This window comes from Mauremys mutica, chromosome 11, assembly GCF_020497125.1.
Source record: "Mauremys mutica isolate MM-2020 ecotype Southern chromosome 11, ASM2049712v1, whole genome shotgun sequence".
Taxonomy (NCBI): domain Eukaryota; kingdom Metazoa; phylum Chordata; order Testudines; family Geoemydidae; genus Mauremys; species Mauremys mutica.
This window is the reverse complement of record NC_059082.1, coordinates 24,252,277-24,277,327: the sequence shown is the minus strand read 5'-3', so window position 1 is coordinate 24,277,327 and position 25,051 is coordinate 24,252,277. Positions and strand designations below refer to the sequence as shown.

At 40.8% G+C, this 25,051-nt stretch overlaps 1 protein-coding gene across 2 annotated transcripts in view; it reads right to left on the bottom strand.

Moving 5' to 3' along the window:
• The window catches only part of UNC13C (unc-13 homolog C), a 408,349-nt gene that overhangs the window by 56,041 nt on the left and 327,257 nt on the right, over positions 1-25,051 (bottom strand). For both annotated transcript variants that reach the window (XM_044979553.1, XM_044979552.1), the window contains 2 exons: positions 9,568-9,656; positions 6,519-6,668 (listed from right to left, as the gene is read on the bottom strand). In XM_044979553.1, coding sequence (XP_044835488.1) covers positions 6,519-6,668; positions 9,568-9,656 — 239 coding nt within the window. The remainder of the gene's footprint in view (positions 1-6,518; positions 6,669-9,567; positions 9,657-25,051) is intronic.

Sequence of the window (25,051 nt, the reverse complement as noted above, 5' to 3'; positions counted from 1 at the left end):
ATAATCACAGCAGAAATCACATACATTTGCAAGGCAGGTGATACTCCTTAGAAGCATTTTTATCTCAGTTCCTTGTTTTGTATACATGTTTGTTTGGATTACATTTACAATTAAATATACATCTAAATTCTACAAAAATGGTGGTGTCTCTTTGGCAGGTATTTAAAACCTCTTTTAACAAATTAAATTTGTATTTGTTTATATTTCAAGGAAGGTGTGTTAGGTAACTTCAGTATATATTGATTTGTGGTTTGATGCAATAGAAGAGTGAATCAAATGGGGGGCATTCCATTCTTACCATTCAAGGACAGATCATGTATGTTTGTGAAGATTTTTGGCCTTTGTCTTCTTACAGACTTATAAGAGAATCATGTTCCTCATGTCAAAGGAAATTAAGACTAAGAAAGTCTGTGCTTCCAGCGGCTTTACACACAGGACCAGATAGATGGTTAGAAATGAAAGGTTGACCTATAGATACAGCTGCTGGAAAGCCTTCTCAGAGGGTTAGGAATCTGGCTTCTGCAGCTGCCAGTGTTGCAAAAACAGTCAGCTCCGACGAGTAAATTAAGGGAAAAGAATGGGCACTTTCCACACTGCCAGTTACACTGAGCTCCAGTGCCAACTGAGAAAGAACCAAATAAACAGAGTATACAGATTTCTCCCAGATTTTCCTCAGTGCTCTATGGTGTATTTAATATATGACATGGAACCTACAGAAAGCAAACAAAACACTCTTTCTATTTCCTTCTCCCCTCCTTGCAGTTCCTTTTTGGGCCCTTTTAGATTGTCTTCACCTTCTTCAGATGCACTTCCTGCTTCCCTAACATGGGCCTGCAATCTCAGTGGAAAAACAAGTCATTATTTCTTGGACCCTGTCCAAGAAGTAAGCTTCTGGGAAGAAATATTCACCAAAAACTCAATTGGGGTCTATTAGTTTTGGCGTTCTGGGAATCCACTTAAATCACTCACACTCCCCAAGCAGGAAACATGCTCATGTAAATTATATTTTCAAAGTACAAAGCAGCGAGTAAAAATCTCTCAACTTTCTGAAAAGGAAAACAGAAGAGCATACAAAGGGACTGACTTTCAGAGGTGCTGAGATACTGCAATTGACTTTCATGGGAGTTGAGAGTGCTCAGAATCTCTGAAAACATAGCCCATAAGATGTTACCTTTAGAAGCAACAACAGTGTAAAATTATGTCCCAGAGAAAGAAAGACAAAGGCGGTTACTTCCTGTAACAGGAGGTTCTTTGAGTGTGTGAACCCTAACTGTAATCCACTGTGGGTTATGCATGTGCACAATATGCCCTGAGCCTGAGAATTTGAAAGTAGTGTTCATTAATCCATGCATGCATCCTGGCTCACCTCATGTCACTTCCTGAGGGAATAAAGGGCAGAGTGGACTGACCGCCTCTCCAATTCCTTCTCTACTGCAAATCAGATAAGATCTGAAGCAGAAGGGAAGGAAGGTGGGTATTGGAATACAGCCTGATGTCTTTAAAGAAAAAATATAGACCAAGATGAGAGGAATATCTGTAGTTTCTTGGAGAATGCCTCTTTTGTGTGCCCAGGAACAAAAGTGCTTCCATTTAGCTAGGTAACATCTAGTAGAGTCCTTTCTACTATTAAAGAGGATGTGTCTTGTACGGTTATGGAGCATGAACATTCTAAGGATGATGCCCATCAAAATACCAAGCTCTGAGATGGAGTGGATGCAGATCAGGGTGCTTGATCTTGCTGTTGCACAGGGTCAGGAGCTTGGCAAATGTTGGGATGATGACGGGTGGTCAGGATGCCCATGTAGAAGGTTGGGAAACAAACTGTCTGGCCCAGAAGGGGGTATTCAGGATGACCCGTGCTCTGTCCTGACAGATTTTGCATAGAACTTGTTGCAGGAGCAGTAGCAGAGGGAAGGCATAGTTGAGCTGGTCCAACTAAGGAGGAGGCAGAGCATCACCCTGGGACTGATGACCTAGGGTTGTTCTGGAGCAGTATGTGGTGCATTTCTGTTTGCATGAGAAGTAAACAGATCCCTGGTTGGGGTTCCCCCATAGAGTGAAAATATTGTCCAGTACCTGAGCTCCCACTGTGGTTGACTGAAAAATGTGTGCTGAGGGAGTCTGCAAGCACATTTTGCTTTCCCAGAAGGTAGACTGCTGATAGAATGATTTGATTGCTGATACACCAGTTCCAGAGGCTGACTCCTGCACACAAGGAGGCAGATCTCGCTCTTCCCTGCTTGTTGGTGTAGAAGATATAGTAGTTGTAATGTTGTCTGATGTTATAAGGACACAGTGAGTGTGGATGAAGGGAAGAAAGGACTCACATACCTTCCAAACTGCTCAGAACTCCAGGATATTGACGTGCATTCTGGACCCTCAAGATATCCAGGAACTTTGTGCTGTGGGGCTGTTAATGTGGGCTCCCCAACCTAATAGGGATGTATCTGTAATAATGGTCCTGTCGAGAGAGGGTTGGAGAGAAAAGGGGATGCCCATGCATACCTGATGAGGATTTGTCCACCATAGCAGGGAAGACACTACTGTACCATGGGGTTCATGTAATGGTGGTTTGGGGAGTATACTGACTCCAGCCACATGTAAAGGTTGGCATAGGTACATGAGGCCATATGACCTAGGAGAAACAGACATGTCTTGAACAGTACTTGAGGGTTGCTTGTGATGCAAGCTATGATATTGTTCATGTTCTGGAATCTGTCCTTGGGCAGGTACACTCTTGCAGTGATAGAATTCAAGGTTGCCCTGATGAAGTCCAGAGAATATTGGGAGGGAGGGGTGAGAACAGATATTTTGGCATTTACACTGACTTCCAGTGAGGAGAGAAGGTGTAGCATCATGGAAGTTGATGCATAGGCATGTTGGTGGGATTTGGCAACAAGGAGCCAGTCATTGAGATAGGGAAAGACAATGAGCCCACAACATCTGACATGGGCTGCTGCTAATGAGAATATCTTGGTAAAGACTCTCTATTCTGAAGGGGAGTACTCTACTGAAAATGTTCGGCGCCCACCATGAAGCCAAGGAATCGTCTGTGAGCGGGATGAATGTCTATGTTAAAGTAGGCATCCTTCATATTGAGAGCCATGAGCCACGTGCCCTTTTCTAAAGATGGATTATAGAGGCTAACGTGACCATGTGAAAACTGAGTTTGGGAATGAAGTGGTTGAGCTGGCAGAAGTCAGGAATGGTCTCCAACTGCCCTTCTTTTTAGGTACTAGGAAGTAAGTTGAGTAAAGCCCTCTCCCTTGGTATTGAGGAAGGACGTGTTCTATTGCTCCTCATTGCAACAAGTAGTTCAACTCTTGTTTGAGAATACTCTTGTGAGGGAGATGCCCAAAGTTAACAGTGATCAGATTTCATTGGTGCCAATGGATCCCAGGGTTCTGGAGGTGCCAAGGGTGATCGTGCCAAAGGAATGCGGTCTGGTACTGATGCAGCCCAATGCTTATGGGCTTTCTCATAATGCCTCTGGGACCTAGGACTACTAAGCCCTCATGGGCCAAGGTGATGGGCTTACTTAGAGATGAATCAGACTTCTTTGAAGTGGATTTAGAAAACGACTTAGTCACATGCTAATGAGAGTGCTTCCTGGCTCCTGAGGAGATCCCGCCTCTGAGGGGTAGATTCTCCCGCACCACAGTTGGAGCTTGCCACAGGAGCACACTCCTTGCTGAATTAGGATGATGTATGGGGATGTTCCCTGGCTTGGGTCTGATTGGGGTCTCATGGCTTTCTCCATGAGGTATTTGCAGAGATGAAGTTCCCACCCTTCTCATGCACAGCTGGGGAATGATTGGCAGATATTGAACCTCACTGTGTTGTGAGCTTCCCCAAGGCAGTACAGGCAGCACTGGTGGTTGTTGATGATTAAGAAGGACTGCACATAGGAAGCATAGAGTTTGAAGCCCAGAGTTCGGCATAGTCTGGTCCCTGAATGGGTTGTATGGGGACGGGTGCCCTCAGGAGAATAATCTAAACACTGAAGAACTATAAAATTCTAACTGTTAAAACTGCTTACAAACTAGATAATTCTTATTTTGTAGGACAGAGCCCAAGCTGCAGACACTGAAGGTTGCAACCAGGACCATGTGGTGGTGAGAAGGAACTGGAATAGACGGTCGATCTGCCCCACTCTTTATTCCCTCGGTCAGAGGCACAAGATGAGCCAGGATGCATGCGCAGACCAGCATCCACTACTTTCAAAATCTCTGGCTGCAGGCACATGGTGCGCATATGTACCCCACAGTGGAATACAGTGGGGACTATCACTCAAAGAAAAAAGTCAATTATCAATTAATCCTGTGAATTAGCCTTTGCCTTTGAGCATTACAGTCATAACACCAGAAAACCTTTCCATCTGTTGAGCAATATTTCACAATTATTACCCTCAAAGCCAGGCATTAACCATGAGCACATATTAAAGATTGACATGCCAGTTCAGCAAAAGTGTCTTATCTAAACCAGGACACCTCCCATTATATAAAATACCAGTTTGGTACAAATCCTCACATCAAGAAAACAAACTATGTAAAAGATTCATGTCTTAGGAAAAGGCCTGTTTGTGAAAAGGAATGTAGGGAATTGTGTTTCAGAGCAATAGATCTAGATGGTAAAGTAGCCTATACTCCGTTTTTTCAAATGAAAAACCTCTGCTTGTGTCCTTAAAACTTTAGAGAAAAATGTGTGTAGTTGGAAATGTTTTAAACTTTTCTTAAACGTTGAAATGACAAACACTTAAATGTTGAAATGACAGACTTTCAACTATGCTAGTTAAATGCAAAACTCCTAATATAATTCCTAATATCATTGTCAATGGTAAAATGCTTTATATGCCAACCTGAAATCTAAGGACCTTGCTAAACTAATTACTAATACAAAAAGCCATTTCAGTATAGAATATTTCTAATAATGGGGAATTAATTAAATTGCATGATCAAACTCCTCCCTTAACCAATTCAGGAAGACAAGAATTATCATCTCTCCAAAAATTGTTATGAAGAATAAACAACTTCTTTAATTACTATTTAGACTAAATACAATAAGAATTCCTGAATCTTGAAAAGACTGGTTTGAGAACTAAAAGCTTTTAAGTTTAAATTTAAACTTAAGTACACTCAATTTTAACTATAATGAAAAGAAGTGTACAGAATTTCTGAAATCAGAATTTCATTTCCTGTCAAATGCCAATAAAATTGAATGACTATCTCACATAATGGACTAAATAAAAAAAACAGTTAAAATTAATGTTAAAAATTATCTGATGCTTTCTCCTCACAAAAAACCAAACCAAACCAAAGGCAATTATAGTGTTGCATGTTCATTAGGCAGACTGCATGTTCAGGAGCTGAAGGTGTCACCTAAGCCAACCCCCAGGGCATGGAGCCAGTGTAAGAATGAGAGCAACCAACTTTGAATCTATGCAAGTCTGAAAGAGGTGTGTTTTCATAAAATTCCCTGGAAACAAGAAGAAGGATATTAAAAAACTCTGAAGTGAGCCCTGCCATCCCACTTCCCTCACCCAGCTATCATGCTTAAACAGCATGCCCTCCACAACACATCCTGCCCATCTGTACAAGCAAGCGACTACTGACAGATGAAAAAAGCAGCAAGGATTCTTTGCTGCTTTTACAGATCCAGACTAACATGGCTACCCCTCTGATAGATGAAAAAAGAACGGAGAAGACTCAAGAGGAAACCAACCCAGGAAAAACCTCCCCAATACTTCAGCATGGATTGGTGAGAGAAAGTTAACTAAAACATTACCAAGGGATTAGAATTAAAAAATCTTGTAATAATTTTGTTGAGACATGGAAATGCCGTTGTAATTTAGGAGAAACAGATTCTCCTGTTAATCACCAAATGGTTAGACCGGGGTTGGCAACCTTCGGCACACGGCCCATCAGGGTAATCCACTGGCGGGTCGCAAGACATTTTGTTTACGTTGACCGTCTGCAGGCACGGCCCCCTGCATCTCCCAGTGGCCGCATTTCACCGTTCCCGGCCAATGGGAGCTGTGGGAAGCGGCGCAGGCCACAGGGACATGCTGGCCACCGCTCCCCACCGCTCCCATTGGCCAGGAACGGTGAACTATGGCCACTGGGAGCCGTGCCTGCAGATAGTCAACGTAAATAAAAAGTCTTGTGCCCCGCCAGCAGATTACCCTGATGGGCCACGTGCCGAAGGTTGCCGACCCCTGGGTTAGACTATGTATTCCTGGAAAGGAGACAGGGAGTAAACACTGGTAAACAAAGAAATTGTGGGATTTCAATGGATTAAGATTCTTAATATAGGTCAATTGTCCTGATTTAAAATAGCTCCTTAAATGGCTTTTTATAAGTAACTGATTTCATAAAATTTAGATTGCTTACTTTGCCCAACTATCAACTTTTTAGCTATCCATGATATGCCAAACAGGACCTAATATTTTTAGTAATTTTTAAAATAAAATTCCTTGGCATCCAGCAATTTAAAATTACTCCTTTTTACTCCATACTTACATTTTGTCCAGAAAATCCATGAGAGGTCGCAGCACAATCTCAGCATCAATAGCTGCATTGTTCTTATTGGCCGATACGTTTCCATTTCCTCTCATCTGATTTAGCTCAAAGCTCATTTGTCTCACACACTCCTCAATAACAAGCTGGAAACTAAAGAGAAAAAAGAGAGTGGAGGAATTATACGACAGAAGATGACTATTTAGATTCTGCTCCATCAACTTCATCGATGAACACAAAATAATTTGTGAGTAGATATGAAGCCCACATGCTTAAGGCATTGTATGCTTTAGAAACTGAAAATAACTATTTCTGAAGAGTTATAGTTGGTATAAGGCCAAATAATATACTTACCATTGACATTTGTGTTTTGTTTTCCTTTTACATTGTCCCTATCCCTACAGGAGTCCTAGTAACTATTTTCTGATAGGAATTACACAATAAGAAGGTGAATCAGAGACTTTACTGAGGTATGACTGGCTGTTAAGATTGACATCAGTGTTAGCCACCACAATTATTCCTGCTTTTAGTTTTGGTACGAGGGGATTAAAGACAAATTCTATTTACGTGTATTTTTAAAGGGGGTGTTGTCAAATATTCTCTCTTTTTGGTAAATTTTATATTAATTTGGTGTCAATATCCTCTGATAGAAAATAACAAGACTTCTACCAATTTGTCCTAGCTGGCTAAACTGGACTTTTTCTTGTCATGACTCATGTGCCAACACAGCAAAGTTTTGTTTACTACTTTGTACCTAGTTAAGAGAGTAAAATATTTGGACTGCTTCATAACCTCTATGCCGAATGCATTTTATGGGAATGTTTGGCATTTTAAATTCAAAAGTGGGAACAGATTTTCTATTCTGAAGAATTGACTTCCACACAGCTGAAAAACTAGAGGAGATGCGGGACTGATAGGTCTCTATAAACTAGTTCTGTTTACAAGTGTGGGAATGGAAGTTGTTCTCAATTCCCCACAAAGTGAGTTTACTGATTTAGTTCATTTCTTGTTTTTCTAGAAGTTCAATTTTCTTCCAATATAGCAGCATCTGCCTGACAGAAAATCTAGGAGTGACACAGGGGCAGTATGGCCATAGTGGGGACATCAATTGGTACATTTAAGCAGTGCAAAACTGAGTATTCAGAGTCAGCCTCTGAGAAGTAAAAGTACCACAAGTACCACAAGGGCAATAAATATGATAATCAATTCTAAATGCATTCATAGACAAATTGAATAGATAAGCCTGTGGCTAAAGAATCTACCAAAAAACAATTAGTAAAAGAACAAACAAGCTAAGTGAAAACAGACTGAAAACTCACAGCTACTGTGCTTCACCACAAAAACCTAACACAAAAAACCACATGAACACATCTGATTGCCAAGAAGACAGAAGGCTTTTCCAGTGACATCTACTCAGAAACCAACTTTGAAATGAATAAAGGGGAGCCCCCAAAACCAATGCATGGCACAGTTACTTTTCCAGTTCATCCTCAGAATTCTTCTGGTTGCCAGTACCCAAACTGCTGCATCTTGTTCAACCACAATTAGTTGAGGCAACATTCTCTGCTTGGTGCTATAGACAACTCCATCCTGAGCAAACTGCTGCCACACTTATTAGCTCAGCATGGCCATGTGGGCAGCCTCTAAAAGAATGAGATAAGACTCAGAGGTGGCAGAAGGCCTCCTAGAGAAGTCTTTCTTGGTTTTCTTCAGAGTAAGGCTATGAAGCTATCAGGGTGCCCTTGTGTTGATTTTTGGTTAGAGGGTGTCACAGGCACAAATTATGGACCAATTTAAGGGAGAAGAAAGCACATGAGAAATGCACAAAGCCAAACTGGGGACATTTTGACCAACTTTGGCAATGGGAATGAGGGCTGTTGGATGACTTGTGCTAATTTGGATGGCTTTTCTACGGAAGAGTGAAAAATATAGGCCCCTATGACCACTCATTCTTATCTTAACAAAGTGATAGATATTCTTTTTAAATTAAAAAACTATTTCACCCAGAAGATTATACCAATTTTAGGAAAAGTCAAACACAGGGCTTCATCTAGTTAACAGTGACCTTTTAAGACAGGGAGAGAAGAGACCATAGGGAACTAGTACAGGTATTATCCACCATTTAATTCTTGGCTGACATTTTCCCTTCTTAATAAGTCACTTAATTTTCCCTATTATTTGGGTTGTCAGCCTATTAATGATCTGAGGCAGCCATGACTCTTCCTCAATTGTATTTATTCAAACCATCCTTTTCCATAGTTAATGAAGCCACACACCGAAAAGGAAAACAGTCTGCACAGATTGTATGTCTATGGCATTAAATGTTACTGAGCAACTAAAACTTTCACCTGCCTCCCACCATTGCAGATTCCCTGAACAATCACTCTCTCTTATATTCCTTTTCAAGCAAAGGCAAAAACAGTCCTATGGTTTTTGCTTCCGATAGCAAGACTCAGCTATGTTGCTGGTACAGTGCAAGCCGCATTCAGCTAGCAGCATGCACACTGATTCAAGAGCAAGGCTCACTAGCGGATTCCAGCGGACCAGACACTGGCAGAGCAAATGACTCAAGAGGGCTTCACAGTGACCATTTGAAGAAGGGGCAATTCAGACAGGCTACCTGAGTGGGGCAAGCCACTGGACAAAGCTGTCAGTCTCAGGGAATCAAAACACACACACAGTAAAAGAGAGGTTGAACATTGTATTAGTTAAGAACAAATCGAGCCATTTTTATCTTCCAAAAGCAGAAAGTAATGTTTCCAGCTGTGTCACTATAACCCATTCATGCCCACACACTAGTTTTAGTGTCCTTTGGAGATGAGGATACTGCTGTATTTTCCAAAACGTACAGCCAGCCAATCAGAGACACACACATATACATGCAGTGGCTCTTGCTACACTGGAGCAAGCTGTATGTGAAAAGATGTACACTCACCCAATCTAGTCAACAGATTGGCTTTTGGCTATGCACATCTGCCTGGTTTGAGGCACAATGGAGTGTTTTTAATGGTTGCCATCACTGTAGCACAAATTCTTTAAGTACGTTTATTACCTTGCGCCATAGGCAATGCTGAGCTCATCCAGTACGCTACTGAGTTTCACCTGAAGTTCTTTGAGAACAACACTAGCATCAGGATCCAGCTGGAAAGAGATTATGAGTAATGTTATTTTTCTGCATCCTTCTCACATGCAGTCTATTTCTCTGTTACAATTAATGGATTAGGCATTACATACATTCATTATTCTACACTACTAGAAAACAAATATGAAAACACCAACTAGAATAGGAAATGTTCAATTAGCCTTAATGTCCAATTAGTGTAGCACTAACAATGCAGAATAAATTGTTCAAATGAAATAAGGAAGAATTACCTTCCAAGAAAACAAAAGAGTATCATTAATGGTACTATGGGATTGATACAGAAAGTGTTAACAGTTCACAAGATTTTTAGAATTTCAGAAATCACCTCAGCAAAGGTGGTATATGCTAGCGATAACAAGAGGATCATGTATGAAAAGGTCGACAGTGCTTGTTTTAATAACCAACTGGTTTTATTTTTTTGTACATATTACTCTTTTGTAGGTGGCACTTTTTAAAATGTACATTGAAGGTGTTTCCACAGTGTTTCCACTAATGCAGCTTGGACTAGAACATCTGGCAATGAGGACGATGCCTTGAGGACCACCCCTGCTGCTTCTACTTATAGGACAAGAGGGCGAGGAATCTAGTAACCTTTATTCCTTCATTGTATTCCTTAAAGCCACTAAGACACACATTGGCCCAAAATAGCTTTCTCTCAAGCACAGTGCAATAAAATTCTGTGGTGGAATCAGGAAAAAGTGCTGTTGTATCTTTAATACAGGTTCTCTCTCACCTTAGGGGGAAATGAGGGAGCAGGAGAGAATTAATTTTACATTTACATCTCTTCTCAAGTACAGGGCTAGTGATCCATGCACAGACATTTTACCTGTAATGCATTCTTTTTCAAATCTCTATCAGAAATCATTTTAAATAATACCTTGAAATTTTAAAAAAAATCTAGATTTTTGTCTCCTCGAATCTTGGAATTTAGAAAAAAAATAGTTTGTGACCATCATAGGATACAACTGATTAAAAGAATGTCAGCATAGTTCATTTAAATATGAATTAATAACTGACTTCCTCTTCTTTATTCAATTACATTTGAATGTAGATTAACCAGTCTTTAATGATAATTGTCACATATTGCACCCAATCCTGCAGTAATTCCATATGCAGAAGTCCCAATGATTTCAAAGGAAATTTTGCATTTGGAGGAAATACATAATCATGCTTGTCTGTATTTGTATTTATTTTTTGTTTTATTTATGAACAGGTTCATTACTCTAGTTCCTGAGTGCTTCAGAACACTTTTGTAAAATAAGTAAGCATTATTATCTGCATTTTAGAGGTGGAGAACCTATGGTACAGTACAGATAGGTGACTTAACCAAGGTCACACAGGACAGCAGTGACAGAGCACAGACAACAACCCAGATTTGCCTACTCCTAGTACTGTGTTAACCAAAAGACCTCCCAGCCTCTTCTTATAGTGAACGGGTGCCTCAAAGCCAATCAGTCATGATATTATCGCTAGATTTATTTTTTACAAGCACAGAAAATCAGAGATAATCATTTTTTTAAACAAAAATCTGAAATAATTAAAGAGTGGGGTTACTATATAGGCCACGGTCCAGCAAAGTCTGTACTTAACTATGAACATCAGCTAGTCCCATTGAGTAGGGCCTCCATGGGACTACTTATGTACTTAAAGTTAAGAAATGCGTACACATTATCAATTTGATAATACAGGCAAGGGAATGTAAACAACAAAGAAGTTTGTGAGCTCAAACCAAAACCCTAGAAGCAAACACCTCTGAAGTTTGGAGAAGTTCAAGTGGACCAAGATCCAAACTTTGCAGTTGGTCCTCCCTTTGTAATAGGCTGAACCAAAAGTCTGGATGAGGAAGCTTGGACTCAAACCTTGTGGCTTGGACCAAACTTTTTTAATCTAAGAAACTAATTAATGTTGCTCTGATATTTATCACTGGACAGTTCAGAGAGGTCTTTTTCCTACAGTAAAACATGGTTTTACTGACAGTGCAAACTTCTTCCTTAATGATCTTTTTCCTTAGTAAGTATGGCTGGGAAAAACAAACTAATCTCATTGAAAATACAAGGAGGAGTAACAAATTTATTTAGGCATAAGCTTTTGTGGGCTAAAATCTATGTCATCAGATGCATGGAGTAGTCCTGCTTTGAGCAGGGGATTGGATTAGATGACTTCCTGAGGTCTCTTCCAACCCTAATATTCTATGATTCTATGAAAATACAATAGGCAGGGATATATACACAGTACATGAAAAGATGGGAGTCGCCTTACCAAGTGGGGGGTCAGTGCTAATGAGACAATGCAATTAAAGTGGAAGTGGGCTATTCTCAACAGCAGAATAGCAAGGGAGGAAAAATCACTTTTGTAGTGATAATGAGGCCAATGTAATCAGTAAGGGGAAATTAGTATGGGGAAATTAGTTTTTGTAGTGACCCATCCACTCTCAGTCCTTATTCAGGTCTAATTTGATTGTGTCCAGTTTGCAAATTAATTCCAGTTCTGCAGTTTCTTGTTGGAGTCTGTTTTTGAAGTTTTTTTGTTGAAGAATTGACACTTAAGTCTGTTATTGAGTGTCCAGGGAGATTGAAGTGTTCTCCAACCAGTTTTTGAATGTTATAATTCTTGATGTCTGATTTCTGTCCATTTATTCTTTTGCACAGAGACTGTCCGGTTTGGCCAATGTACATGGCAGGGGGGCATTGCTGGCACATGATGGCATATATAACATTGGTAGATGTGCAGGTGAACAAGCCCCTGATGGTGTGGCTGATGTGGTTAGGTCCTATGATGGTGTCCCTTGAATAGATATGCGGACAGAGTTGGCAACAGGGTTTGTTGCAGGGATAGGTTCCTGGGTGAGTGTTTTTGTTGTGTGGTGTGTAGTTGCTGGTGAGTATTTGCTTCAGGTTGGGGGGCTGTCTGTAAGCAAGGACTGGCCTGTGTCCCAAGGTCTGTGAGAGTGAGGGATTGTCCTTCAGCATAGGTTATAAATGATTGATGATGCACTGGAGGTTTTGGTTGGGGGCTGAAGGTGATGGCTAGTGGCGTTCTGTTACTTTGTTGGGCCTGTCCTGTAGTAGGTGACTTCTGGGTACCCTTCTAGCTCTGTCAAGCTGTCAATCCAGCACATCATCAAGTGATTTTTCCTCCCTTGATATTCTACTGTTGAGAATAGCCCACTTCCACTTTAATTGTATTGTCTCATTATCACTGACCCCCCACTTGGTAAGGCAACTCCCATCTTTTCATGTACTCTGTATATATACCTGCCTACTGTATTTTCCACTCCATGCATCTGATGAAGTGGGTTTTAGCCATGAAAGCTTATGCCTAAATAAATCCGTTAGTCTCTAAGGTGCCACAAGTACTCCTCGTTGTTTTTGCTGATACAGACTAACACGGCTACCACTCTGAAACCTGATCTCATGGAATAATTCATACTGGGAATCAATATTAGAGTTGGCTGAGTAATACAAAGAATTTTCTGTGACTAGTTGCTCAATATCTAGAAATGAACTTGATTAAGGCATTGCTTCCCCTTTGTTTTTACTTTTTGTGAACATTTGAGTGATGGATCTATACCCATGGAAAAAATTTTTTAAGCACTTGCACTTGAATATTCACCCAAACAATGGGAACTGTGGGAAGTGGCAGCCAGCATGTCCCTGTGGCCCACACCACTTCTCGCAGCTCTCATTGGCCGGGAACGGCGAACCGCGGCCACTGGGAGCTGCGGGGAGCCGTGCCTGAGGACGGTCAATGTAAACAAAATGTCTCATGGCCTGCCAGTGGATGACTCTGATGGGCTGAGTGCCAAAGCTTGCCAACCCCTGTGACATATAGCAAATATTAAATTGTACATATGAGCATTCACATTGAATGTGGTATATTTTATATGGAACAGGATATACTAGGTAGGCATGGTTTTCAAAACTCCTTGCCTGAGCCCTGGCATGCAAACAAAAAAGTTAGAAAAGCATCTTATCCCACTCTTTGCAACTAAGACCACAAAGCCTAATGCAATTAGTTTGAATGAGTGGGTGTTATGATAACCAATCATTACAGACCAATAAATGTAATGCACTTACTAAATTTATCTGGAATAGGACACTGCTTGACCAAAATGGTTTTGTTGATGCAAATGCTAACTTTTGACTCTGTACCGATCTTAGAATATTTAAAGTGTGTGTGCAAGGTTTAAAATTCTTAGCAAATGTTTGTGCTTTCAAAGTGCAAGAAAAAGTTTGTGCATGCAAAACTGGAGGTTCATGGATAGAAAATCCAGCTTTCTGCATACTCATAGGCCATGCTTATCAGTGCAAATGCCATTCAAAAGAGTGGAATATAAAGAGTTACATTCCTTGGTTGGATATATGTTATCTATCTATAGGCAATTCAATGAGCTCAGGATTATAGGATTACCAAATTTGGAGGTACCATCAAGTTATTTTGGTTTAATAGCAGTGAATACTTCATGGGACAAAACGATAATCTGGGTTGTAACCAAGATGTGCACTTTTCACTCACTTTATCTCGGGCTCTTTGAATGTCAACCAGGTCCCCAACATAAATTAGAGCGGCCCTCAGACAGCAGCCATGCTGCATTTATCCCACCCAGGCCTACTGTTGGGTTCACAGGGTGGGTGTGGGTGTGGCTGAGCAGCCTCTATGGGTTTGTCTACACAGCAAAGAAAAACCCGTGGCTGGCCTGTGTCAGCTGACTTGGGCTCGCGGGCCTTGGGCTGTGAAGCTGTTTCTTTGCTGTTTAGGCTTCCGGGCTTGGGCTGGAGCCTGGGCTCTAGAACCCTGTGGGTCCCAGAGTTTGGCCTCCAGGCTGAACCCGGCAGTCTACGCAGCAGTGAAACAGCCCCACCACCCAAGCCCAGTGAGCCTGAGTTATCTGGCATGGGTCAGACGCGGGTCTTTCTTTACTGTGTAGACATACCCTATGGCTCCACACTTTCAAAGGATCCTCCTAGGCCCAGGGCTGATCCAGTGGCTGGCTAAGATGGCTTTCAGGAAGTTTTGTACTGGGGGAGTGGTGTACAGCATCAAAGTATATCAGCGCATCAGGTCATTTATCTTTTATGGATATGTCAATCCATTTGTTTGTTAACATGCAAAGCACACGTTGCATTACTAAAAAACCAAAGTAACTTAAATAACAATGTTCAGTGGAAATGGGAAGCAATTACAGTGCATTACTGTCATTTCCTTAACTGTTCTAAAACACTCAAGTCCACAATGTGACTAAATTTTGAGACAGTGGCACAATACTGACAATATAAAATCACAACAATCTTACAAGAGAATTTTTGTACTTATAAAAGGTCTATTATTTTGCCACTACTTTCAACAAGTTGTACTGACATGTGGTATATAACATTTGCTGTTTTTTAGGAAAGTCTTTATGTAAGGAATGTACTGTAGCAAAGCCAGGGTGTTCTCAATTCATGGCACTGACAAACCGCAAGGCTTGCGCTGGTTTGGTGTTACAGGACACTGTACGCAATGGAATAATAATACCTAGTTCACACAGAGCACTTTTCACCAGTCAGTGCCAGAGCACTTCACAAAAGGAGGTATCTCATCTTCATTTTACAGATAGGGAAACAGAGGCACAGAGAAATGAAGCAACTACCCAAGATAACAGTAGTGGAGTGGCAGAGCCAAGAATAGAACCTAAGTCTCCTTAGTCCTAGCCCAGTGGGCTAGACACTAGGCCACACTGTCTCCTAACAGAGCAGTAACCAATCAGGCAACTTCTTTGCCCATACACACTGTTGTTGCAGATGACCACATAAATGCCCAGACATAGATGCTAAGATACTACAGGGAGCAGTGTGGGATAAGAACACAGAAAGATAGAGTTTTATAAAACCCATGCAAGCTTTTCTTGTGCTAATGTTACTTGTACTAACATTTTAAGAAGATTGACTCCTACACTTTTAGAGTTGCGTAGACTTCAACTGCCATCAAATGATTGATTTAAAGGGCCAAAGTTATCTCTGGCTTGGCTACACTTGAGAATTACAGCACATTAAAGGAGCCTCAGTCGCACTAGCTCACTACCTGTCCACACTGGCAAGGCACGTAGAGCGCTCTGACTCTATGGCTTGAGTGCTCCTGGTACTCCACCTCGGTGAGTAGAATAACGTTTGATGCGCCCCCGCTGGAGTGCCCCAGCATCAGTGTGAACGAGGTGTTGCATTACTGCACTCCGATCAGCCTCCAGAAACCTCCCATAATCCCTTTAAGTCAAGTGGTCACTCTTGTCATTGTTTTGGATAAGCCCTTTGAAAGCCCCGTTTGACAGCCAGCATGCTTATCTGCTCCAGGACAAACCAACCATTATTGTGGAATGCTGTGTGTGTGAGAGAAAGAGGTGTGTGTTGGGGGAAGGGGAATGTCTGCTGCTGTCTGAACTTACAAGACAGCTTGCTGATATGCTCTCAGCCCCACAAAAACACACTATCTCTCCACCCACATACACACAACATACTCCCTGTCACACTACACCCCATCCTCCCCATTTGAAAAGCACGTTGCAGCCACTTGCATGCTGGGATAGCTACCACAATGCACTGCTCTCTGTGGCCATTGCAAGAGCTGCTAATGTGGCCACGCCAGTGCGTTGGCAGCTGTCAGTGTGGACAAACTACAGTGCTTTCCCTACTGCGCTTTACGAAGGCTGGTTTAACTCAAAGCGCTCTACATCTGCAAGTGTAGCCATGCCCTTGTTTACCCCTGGTGTCATCCTCCCTGGAGTTCAACAATCTGAGTGTAAGAAAACAATCAGAACTAAACTTTGAAGTGAATAGGGAAGTGAGTGACTGATTCCTGGGCAGTTCTGAAATTTACAAGTTTGAATGCAGGGAATATTATGGTGGATAAAACACCTTTTGATCATCCACCACATTCAGAGGGTATTGCATAAGGCGTGGTGGATATCCAAAAATCAAGTGTCTGGTATAGGTTTTTATTCTTTATTAGGTGATGAAGTGTGATGTCTGGTGTGATGTGCTGCTGACAGTTTGGTGGAGATGGAAATGAAGTCCAACGATTATCCCCCTTTTAAGGAAAAGAGTAAATTATTGGTGGAACAGACTGCCATAGAGAGAAAACAAAATGACCAGTGGGCCCTAACTTTTCAAATCTATTTAAAAAATGGAACATGAATGCATGACCCATTCATTCCCCAACTGCTTGGGTTCCATTCTTAGTTCTATGCAGCGTGTGGGCTGGATCCCGAAAGAAATCGGTAATCTGATTAATTGTTAAGTGTTGTGGCCTCATGACCATAGCAAATTTTGTATCAGCCATGGAAATGGTTGTTAACAGGTTAACATCAAACACTTTTTTTCTACCAATTCTTAATTTACATAATATTCCCATCTTGATAAATATTTCTGCCTCGTTAACTCCTTAAATAATACAGTTATTTTTTACCCAAAACAGAACACAGTTACTTAAAATTAGTTGGCACATTTCATAAAGTCACATTAATTCAAGATTATTAAATATATCATTAGTGGTTGGACTAATTCTGAATATTAAATATAGGCAGAATAAATTTGCAGAACAACTAAAAAATTCAAGAAATATTTGTACATCTTTATTTGATTTCAAGATACTACTCGCCTAAAACTGTCACAAAGTTTTAAAATGTCCAAAGCTTGGAAATGTGTCAAAGAGCCTGTGAATTCTGCTTGGCTGCTTTCTACATAATGGGTCAGCTATTCCCATCTGAAATTTAACCTGAAACAAAATGTGCTAGTAAGGAGACAACCTTGTTAACTGTAAATTTGCTAGAGTTTGCACAGGAAACTGTAGGATGCACGTTTATTTTTTTAGGACTCAGTAGAACCTTTCATTTTCACTAATAATTTAGCATGGATACTTGGCCATCCTCCTTTATACTAAAACAAACAGGTGTGTGACAGTCAGTATCCTTATGTTCACCACTTTTACAAGACAATGATATATTTCATACAAAGTATGACTTGTGAGGTATCATTTGAAAACTCAGTCTGCCAAACATTATTGTCCTGGTAAAATATGTGTGGCAACATTGTATGTAAACTTATAAAGTTTTACTGTATAAGACATGTTTCAAGTTTGGGAGACAGCTTCAAACCAATTCCCCGGAGAGAAAAGGCTAGGCAGCAACCCAGCCAGGTGTCACCATAATCAAATGGAGTATCGCCAGGTTTAGTAGCCATTCTTTGGCAGGAAGAAGGTTGTGAGTGAGAAATTTACATCTTCGCAATGGAACAGCTGGAAGTTCCTGTGCAAACAGACTGCTGCCTGAATCCCAGCTGGAAATGATTCTCAAAGAGGAGGAAGAGATATAAAAATGAGGAACAGAGGCCCCAAATCATCTCTCTCCCTTCATCTCTAATCATGGTGTCAACAACACTTGAAAGACAAAAGAAACATCATTGAACTGGTCATGGCTGAAAGAAATCCAGCCAGACTGCTGTAAGCATGTGGGAGAAACCTTTTTGCTTTAAATACACTTAGCTTGTTAAGTTAGGCATTAGCTTGCATTTTACCTTTTACTGCTTTGTAATCAATTTTGACCTTTATGCCTCATTACTTGTAATCACTTAAAATCTAGCTTTCTGTAGTTAAAAAACTTGTTTTATTGTTTTATCTAATCCAGTGTTTTTTAATTGAAGTGTTTGGGGAGCTCCATTTGAGATAACAAGGCTTGTGCAGTACAAGAGACAAACTTCTGGGGGAAAGTCTGGGACTGGGATTTTGATGGTGTTGCTTTGCAGTATAATGCAAGAGTGGCTGGCTGGCTGAAGCACTCTTGCAGTATATCTGGGGGTAACTGACATGCTGAAGACTGTGTGAACAGACCAGGAGTGGCTGCTCTCACAATGAAGCAGTGTAAAATGCACCCCAGGGTAGAGAACTGAGAGGACATAACTATCTAATAACCCCGATTGTACCCTGGGTAATGTGATAAGGCGCTAAAGCAAACTTTCCTACATATGTGGTTTCTTACACTTGCCTATTGTATTGATAAAAAAATTGTGCTTCAGTTCCCATGCTCCTACCTCTTTTTTTCACTGTGAGAGATTAATCTTGTTTTGATTAGGGAGCATCATTTTTTTTTCTTCCAATACCCTTCTCAGTAGGCTAATTTGTATTTCTGCAATACACACACACACACACACACACACTTCTGACAATTTTATATTAATGGATAGTGGCTGAGTGTTTTTTCTCTGTTTATGGAGCTTCCTGCCCTGTCATTCCCAACAGTCCTGCTTTGAATGTGGGGATTGTTGTTTTATTATAAGGTTTTCATTGCACCATTTGACAGGCAAACTTGTTGAACACCCTTTCATGATGTAGACTTGAAGAGATTAACAGCTTTCAATTTTGTATAAAATTAGTTTTGCTTTAACCAATATAAGGTCTTGTTTTCTGCTGAAAATCATATCTGTTTTGTTGTGCCTTCCATGAGCTCAACAGGAAACTATTTTCACCTTGCTAGGAAACCACTGACAGGCTTTATTGGTTGTTTTGTTTCTTTGTATGTACTAGTTCAATAAGGCAAACTGGCCAGTAGAGTTTGTTCTTGGAATGTTTAGGGATTCAGAATTCCAATTCAAGGGGAAACGTTTTAGTGGCACTTTGAAAAGGAAAAAAGTTGAACATGAATGCACTTTCCTTCAAGAAATTCACTTGACAGGAAAACATAACATTGAATACGGGCTAGGCAGGCGAAGTATTTTATGCTTCACTTCATCACTGAGGGCAAAATCTTGAGTTCTTTCTTCATGCCTTACTCCAGGTAAACTCCCTAAACTGAACAAGGACTTGACCTGAAATTCACCCAAAGGCCTAATTTAAGACCTTAATGCAGGACTTAAAGGTGACCTGCAAAGGGTTTTGTGAAAATTGGGCTTGTGCCCTTTTTACTACTTTATGGTATATGAGGAGGACAGAACTGTTTAAAGGGTTTTTTTTATTGCTTGTGTTTTATCTTACTAATAACAGGAATGTGAAATCCGGTCTTCCCTGATTTAGCTAGAGAACCTGTAGGAGGCTTCACTGATGTCTATAAGCTTAATACCTTTAATAGACGGGCTGAGCATGTGGAATCTTTAATAAACCCTTCCTTTATCCAAAATGTTAATTTGTCTTTTAAGCTGAGTAGGTCTTATGAAAAACATTTTAAACAGACACTAAAAATCCCCTCCCAATTGCTCAACTTTCATTCTATTGGCTCTTGCAATGGCACCGATTCATTAATTCTACAGACATGAAGAATATTAATCTAATAATGTTAAGTCTTAATGGAATGTTTAGCATATTTTTAGGCTATGGACAATGAGAATGACTTGGCCATTTACAAGATTTGAAATGGACTGATGACCATTTATCTGAAGGGCCCAAATCCCAATAATATGTATGTAAGATCTTGACCACAGTCTCTGTTAAGAATCTTTCACATAGGCCCATACTCCACGGCCCAGTCTGAGGCATGAGGCCTAGTTAACAATGGACAATACATGGCTAAAGAATGCTGGGATAAGCAGGAGACAGCCTTGTTTGTCTCAACTATACATAAAATAAACTGAGACAGCGTAACTCCAGGTGGAGAGCAGTAATTGGGGGGTTTAATCAGGAGTTACAGGCACACGACTCACTGAGAGAAGCCTTAAAGTCTGCTCCCTGGTGCAGGAAGAAGATAACAGTACATACTCGCCAAATGCCAACCAGAGTTCAGGGAGAGGCCTAACATGATAGCATGAGTTACGGCATCCTCCCTTTCACAGATGCATCCTCCCCAGCTTGTAGAAACACAGGGGTAACCGTAAACAATTGTCATTGCTGTGTACTGTTTACTGTTCTTTTTGTTTTACACCCTCCAGATTTGTTCCTGTGGGCCAACCTGTCTGGAAAGAGAGACCGTCATTTCTATGGACCTGAAATCAGGATTTAACTTATACATTGCAAAAGGAGAATTTTGAGGGAGAACTACTGTGTATTAGCAAACGTTAACCTGAGCTATGGGTGGATCCATTATGTAATCTTTTAGACTATTGGTTTATTGTGCTAAATTCGTCTTGCTGCTAGAACCTATCCATGGGCTCGGGAACTCCCACACCGTCGCTTCTCTCCACCCATTGGCACTCTATATAATCTATTATAATCAATTGCTTAGCAGTGTCTCACTGAGCCTAACAAGCAAAGTGACACTCCGCCAGTGGTGTGTGTAATAAACCCTCGTGCTTGACTCTACACAGGGTCGAACTTGTGTTCCTTCACTATCTAATAATTCCTGTGCATGGAAATAAATCAACCTAACTTTTCCTAACATGTAGCTATGGATAGTAATGATTAGTTGCTTTTCACAATCTAGCTTTGAATGCTTAACAACATTACCATTTAAATAAGCTTTATCCCCAAGGAAAACACTCCAGTAGCAAAGCCACTACAATTACAGTACTTGAAGAATGAGCAATTCATAATCTACAGTGGAGATGCACATTGTTGCTATTTGTAGTTCAGTACTGCCCAAAGGCCCCATTAACGGAAACTGCTAAGAGCACAGTTCCTGAATGTTGTCATCTCAGGAGACAGCACCCAAGATCTCCTATTTAAGCATGCACTTCATGCATCACTACCATAATTGTTTCATATTCCTTCTTACTGGGTGTATCTGTATATTCTGTCTCCCAGGGGAATCTTCTTGGCCTATTTCCCACTATTCTTGGGTGTAGCTCCACCTCAAAAAAGCTCAAACATTCCAAGGGAAAACCATAGAAGTTAGAGGGCCACACATACCACTCCTGCAAGAAACCCATGAAAAAGGGACACAGGAATCAGGAAAAGCTGTTCCTCCCTCAGGTGAGGGGGTCTTTAAGGGGCACTCACTGGTTACTGGGAGGCCAAACAGGATCTGTAGCAAGACCTGATAACTTTAGAATCAGGGAAGTGCAAAGGAGGAGCTGGTACATCTGTACTAACCCCTTCCAGAGAGTCATCTGCATGAGTTAATGCCTCTTTAGATAGTATGGACTCTGTAGGTTTGGTTGCTGTGGATGATGGCTGGTCTCCTGTTCCACTCTCTTCCATATTGGCCCTGCCCCTAAAACAGCTCTAATGGAGGGAATTCTGTGGGGTCCCACAGAGGAGAGGATGATTCCTTGGAGTCATGCGCCTTCCCTCTCTCCTCCAGGAGAGATCAGTAGAATCTCAGTTCCTTCTGTTCACAATCTGGGCCAGAATTAATTATACTCTCTATTATGGAGCCCATACTAAGTCAACACCCAAACCTTAGTGTGATCTACCTACATCATTCAGGTGTGTGAAAAAAAAATGTGTGCTAGACTGTTATAAATCTCTTCAAAACATGTTATTTTTTAGAACAGAACATTTTTTTTAGATAAACAGCTCTCTTGGGGCAGATCTAACCAGGCAAACTCAACAATGAAAGAATCCTGCTATACTGAAAGTGAAAACCATTTACTGCACTGGGAAATGCAAACTCAGTTGTGGCTGTTCCTGCCCAAATTGCTGTTCCCGTTCTGCCCGCATGTACTGAGAATGCATCTCAGTGCTTTCTTACAGACCGAAAGACCCTGCTTTGAGCAGATAATAAATGTGTGACTTTTGAAAAGGTGAATTTGGAAACATTCCCAGTATATGCAGTACATCTGCCTCTCTAATTTATGCCTCAGAAGATGAGCCTGAATAAGGCAGCAGTGAAGATGATGATTAAATAACTTGAGAGGAAGTTACTCTCCCTTTCTCTGAAACAACTGTGGATAAATTCTGGCCAGTCTTCAAAATACTATATCAAACCAGGGAGCCAAAAATGCACATCTACATATTCCATTCCACAGCCCATAACAGCACTCAGTGACTCAGAAGACTTATTCTAACTGCTCTCTCTTCCTGTGGTCTTAGCAGATAGTCCCTTGGCAGTGGAACCAGTGTGGTTTCCAGTATATATAAATGGGGCCAGAAGGGCCTATGGTGCTTGCACCTTCATGGGGTGGAATGCATGGATTCTTTGGTGCTTGCTTTTGTGGGCAGAGGCCAGCCTGGTGAACATGGAGTACTTCTTCAGCCATTTCTCCTCTTCCCACCTGCTTATTTATTTGGATTGTTACTGGGCTGAGAACCTTGCCTGGGAAAATCTATACATGCTTTTCTGCACTGATGGAGCCACATTGACGGTAGCAGCAGTGAAGGGCATAGCATAGACAGGGCATTGCTATTATCATTACCATGCTACATGGTGATACATTCTACTATGACTGGTACAGAAACATGTTTATGAAGTTACCCATGGATGGTAAACACATCCTAATAATTTGGCTCCCTTTTTCATATAATTGCAGTTTATATATGAACTAAACTAAGAGCAGTTCCATGGGGCCACCACTGAACCCAAATTCTGTATATCCAGTGGGCTCAATTAGCTATATAATACTAGCCTATTTTTTGTTCTGAATAAACTGAACATTTGGGTAGTAAATGCAAACATAAATCCTCTGCATCCTCCATTCCCAAATCCAGACTGTCTCATTCAGTACAGAAAGACATACCTGAGCACCACCACACGGGCAGTAGGATAACAAAGTTCTTCACAAATGGGCAGGTTTTTTCCAAGCTATATTTGATAACACTGAGTACAGCTGAGCTAAGCTGAAGCTGTTTGGCTGTTTACTGCGTTCATAGTGAACAACACACACATCTTGCTTCTCTAACGCACATACACCTGGCTTATAAAATAAAGTGTTAGGCCCCTGAGCTAGGCACCATTATTTGAGTCAGTTCTCTCAGATACAATATTTTCCTCTTCTAAAAGATTACTTGACTTAAAAGCAATGATGGAAGAAAAACGTATTTTGATCACCTACCAAACGTACTTGTTCCCCTTACTTTGTGTGCACGAGTATTTAGAGCAGGAATTAGGCACGCTATTGGGTTCTGAGAGTTACCTTGGTAAAGCCATTTTCTCTCTGGTAACTAGTGGAGCAGGTAGCCTAAGCCCATATAGACACAACATCATCAGTCAATGTATTAAAATTCTTGCATGAAACAACAACTTCAAAAAGCTTAGTGTTCCACTCTGATTATAATACGGGCCCAAGCCTGCATGCCCTCTCTTGTAAGCATAACTCTTATTTACTTTAGTGGGTGCCGTGCATGTGGAACAGGGAAAAGTATTTCATATTAAGTATAAGTATAAACAAAAATGTTTAGTTCTCGAGCCTTTAATTTCCACTTGTCCTGGAAGGAAGATTTAAAGAAGTCAGTGAACTTTAATGGAATTCACCCCACAAGGCAATGGTCATTTTAAGGCTCCAGGATTGAGTTTAGTAAATTGAATTTGGGCTGTCTGAATGTTGGCACCATAAAATCATATCCCATTTCAATGTACAATTCTGGATTTATTTCAGTGTATCCTATCTCCTCTAGGGATACCATTTTAAAAGCTCCAAATGAAGTGTGAGTAACACGACTCAATTTGTGCAGCTGAAATCTCCTGTGGATATGTCTATCCTGCAATTGGCAGTGTGACTGCAGCTAGTATAATATAGGCTGAAAATAGCAGTAAAGATGCAGCAGGGCAGGCTTCCACATGGACTGTACAAGCCCACCTGGAACCCAGAGTACACACTCACATCCATAGCCCACAACAGGGTCTGTGCCACATCATCACTCCAATTTTTAGCTATTCTTGTTAGAGTCAAGCTAGCAATCACACCTCCAATTACAGCGTATACAGGTTGAAATTTACCCCTGTGCAGAGGGCCAGCATATGTACCACTTACTTATAGACTATCCACCTGGTGCTGAGGGTACTGTGTGCGCCTTGGCATTGGCTGTATTTCACACACAATGAACTGAAAATATACCCCAAAGTAAATCTCCTAAATGTTGGCATTACACTAATTTACTGAGTATAAGAGGTTTTTATAAATAGTCATCTCTCCCACAAACTTCCAAAATAGAATTTTTAATGTGTTAAAGAACTTTAGTTCTCTAGCTTATAGAACTTTTTTATTTGCTCCTATTCAGCTGTGGAATCTATTTAAATCTACAGTAATAAAAATTCCTGTAAATGTATTCTAGTTTCTGCACTTAGTAGGTTAATTGGAGCATTACTGAATGCATCACTCTATTTTGCACTTGCCAATGTGGGAAAAGCCTTTGTGTCCACAGAACTTTCAATGCTATAGTCTCATTAGGCATTTTCTTTTTGTTTATTACAGTCATACTTTACTTCCTTTCTGTGTTTTTCTTTAATGCGGCTCCAACTGCAGAAAATCATACCAGTAACGTGAAAAGTCCTGGGTTTTTTGGTTAATATCATTGACAGAAGCAGTTTTGGATAATGCAAATCTAAATTTGTTTCTTTCAGAGA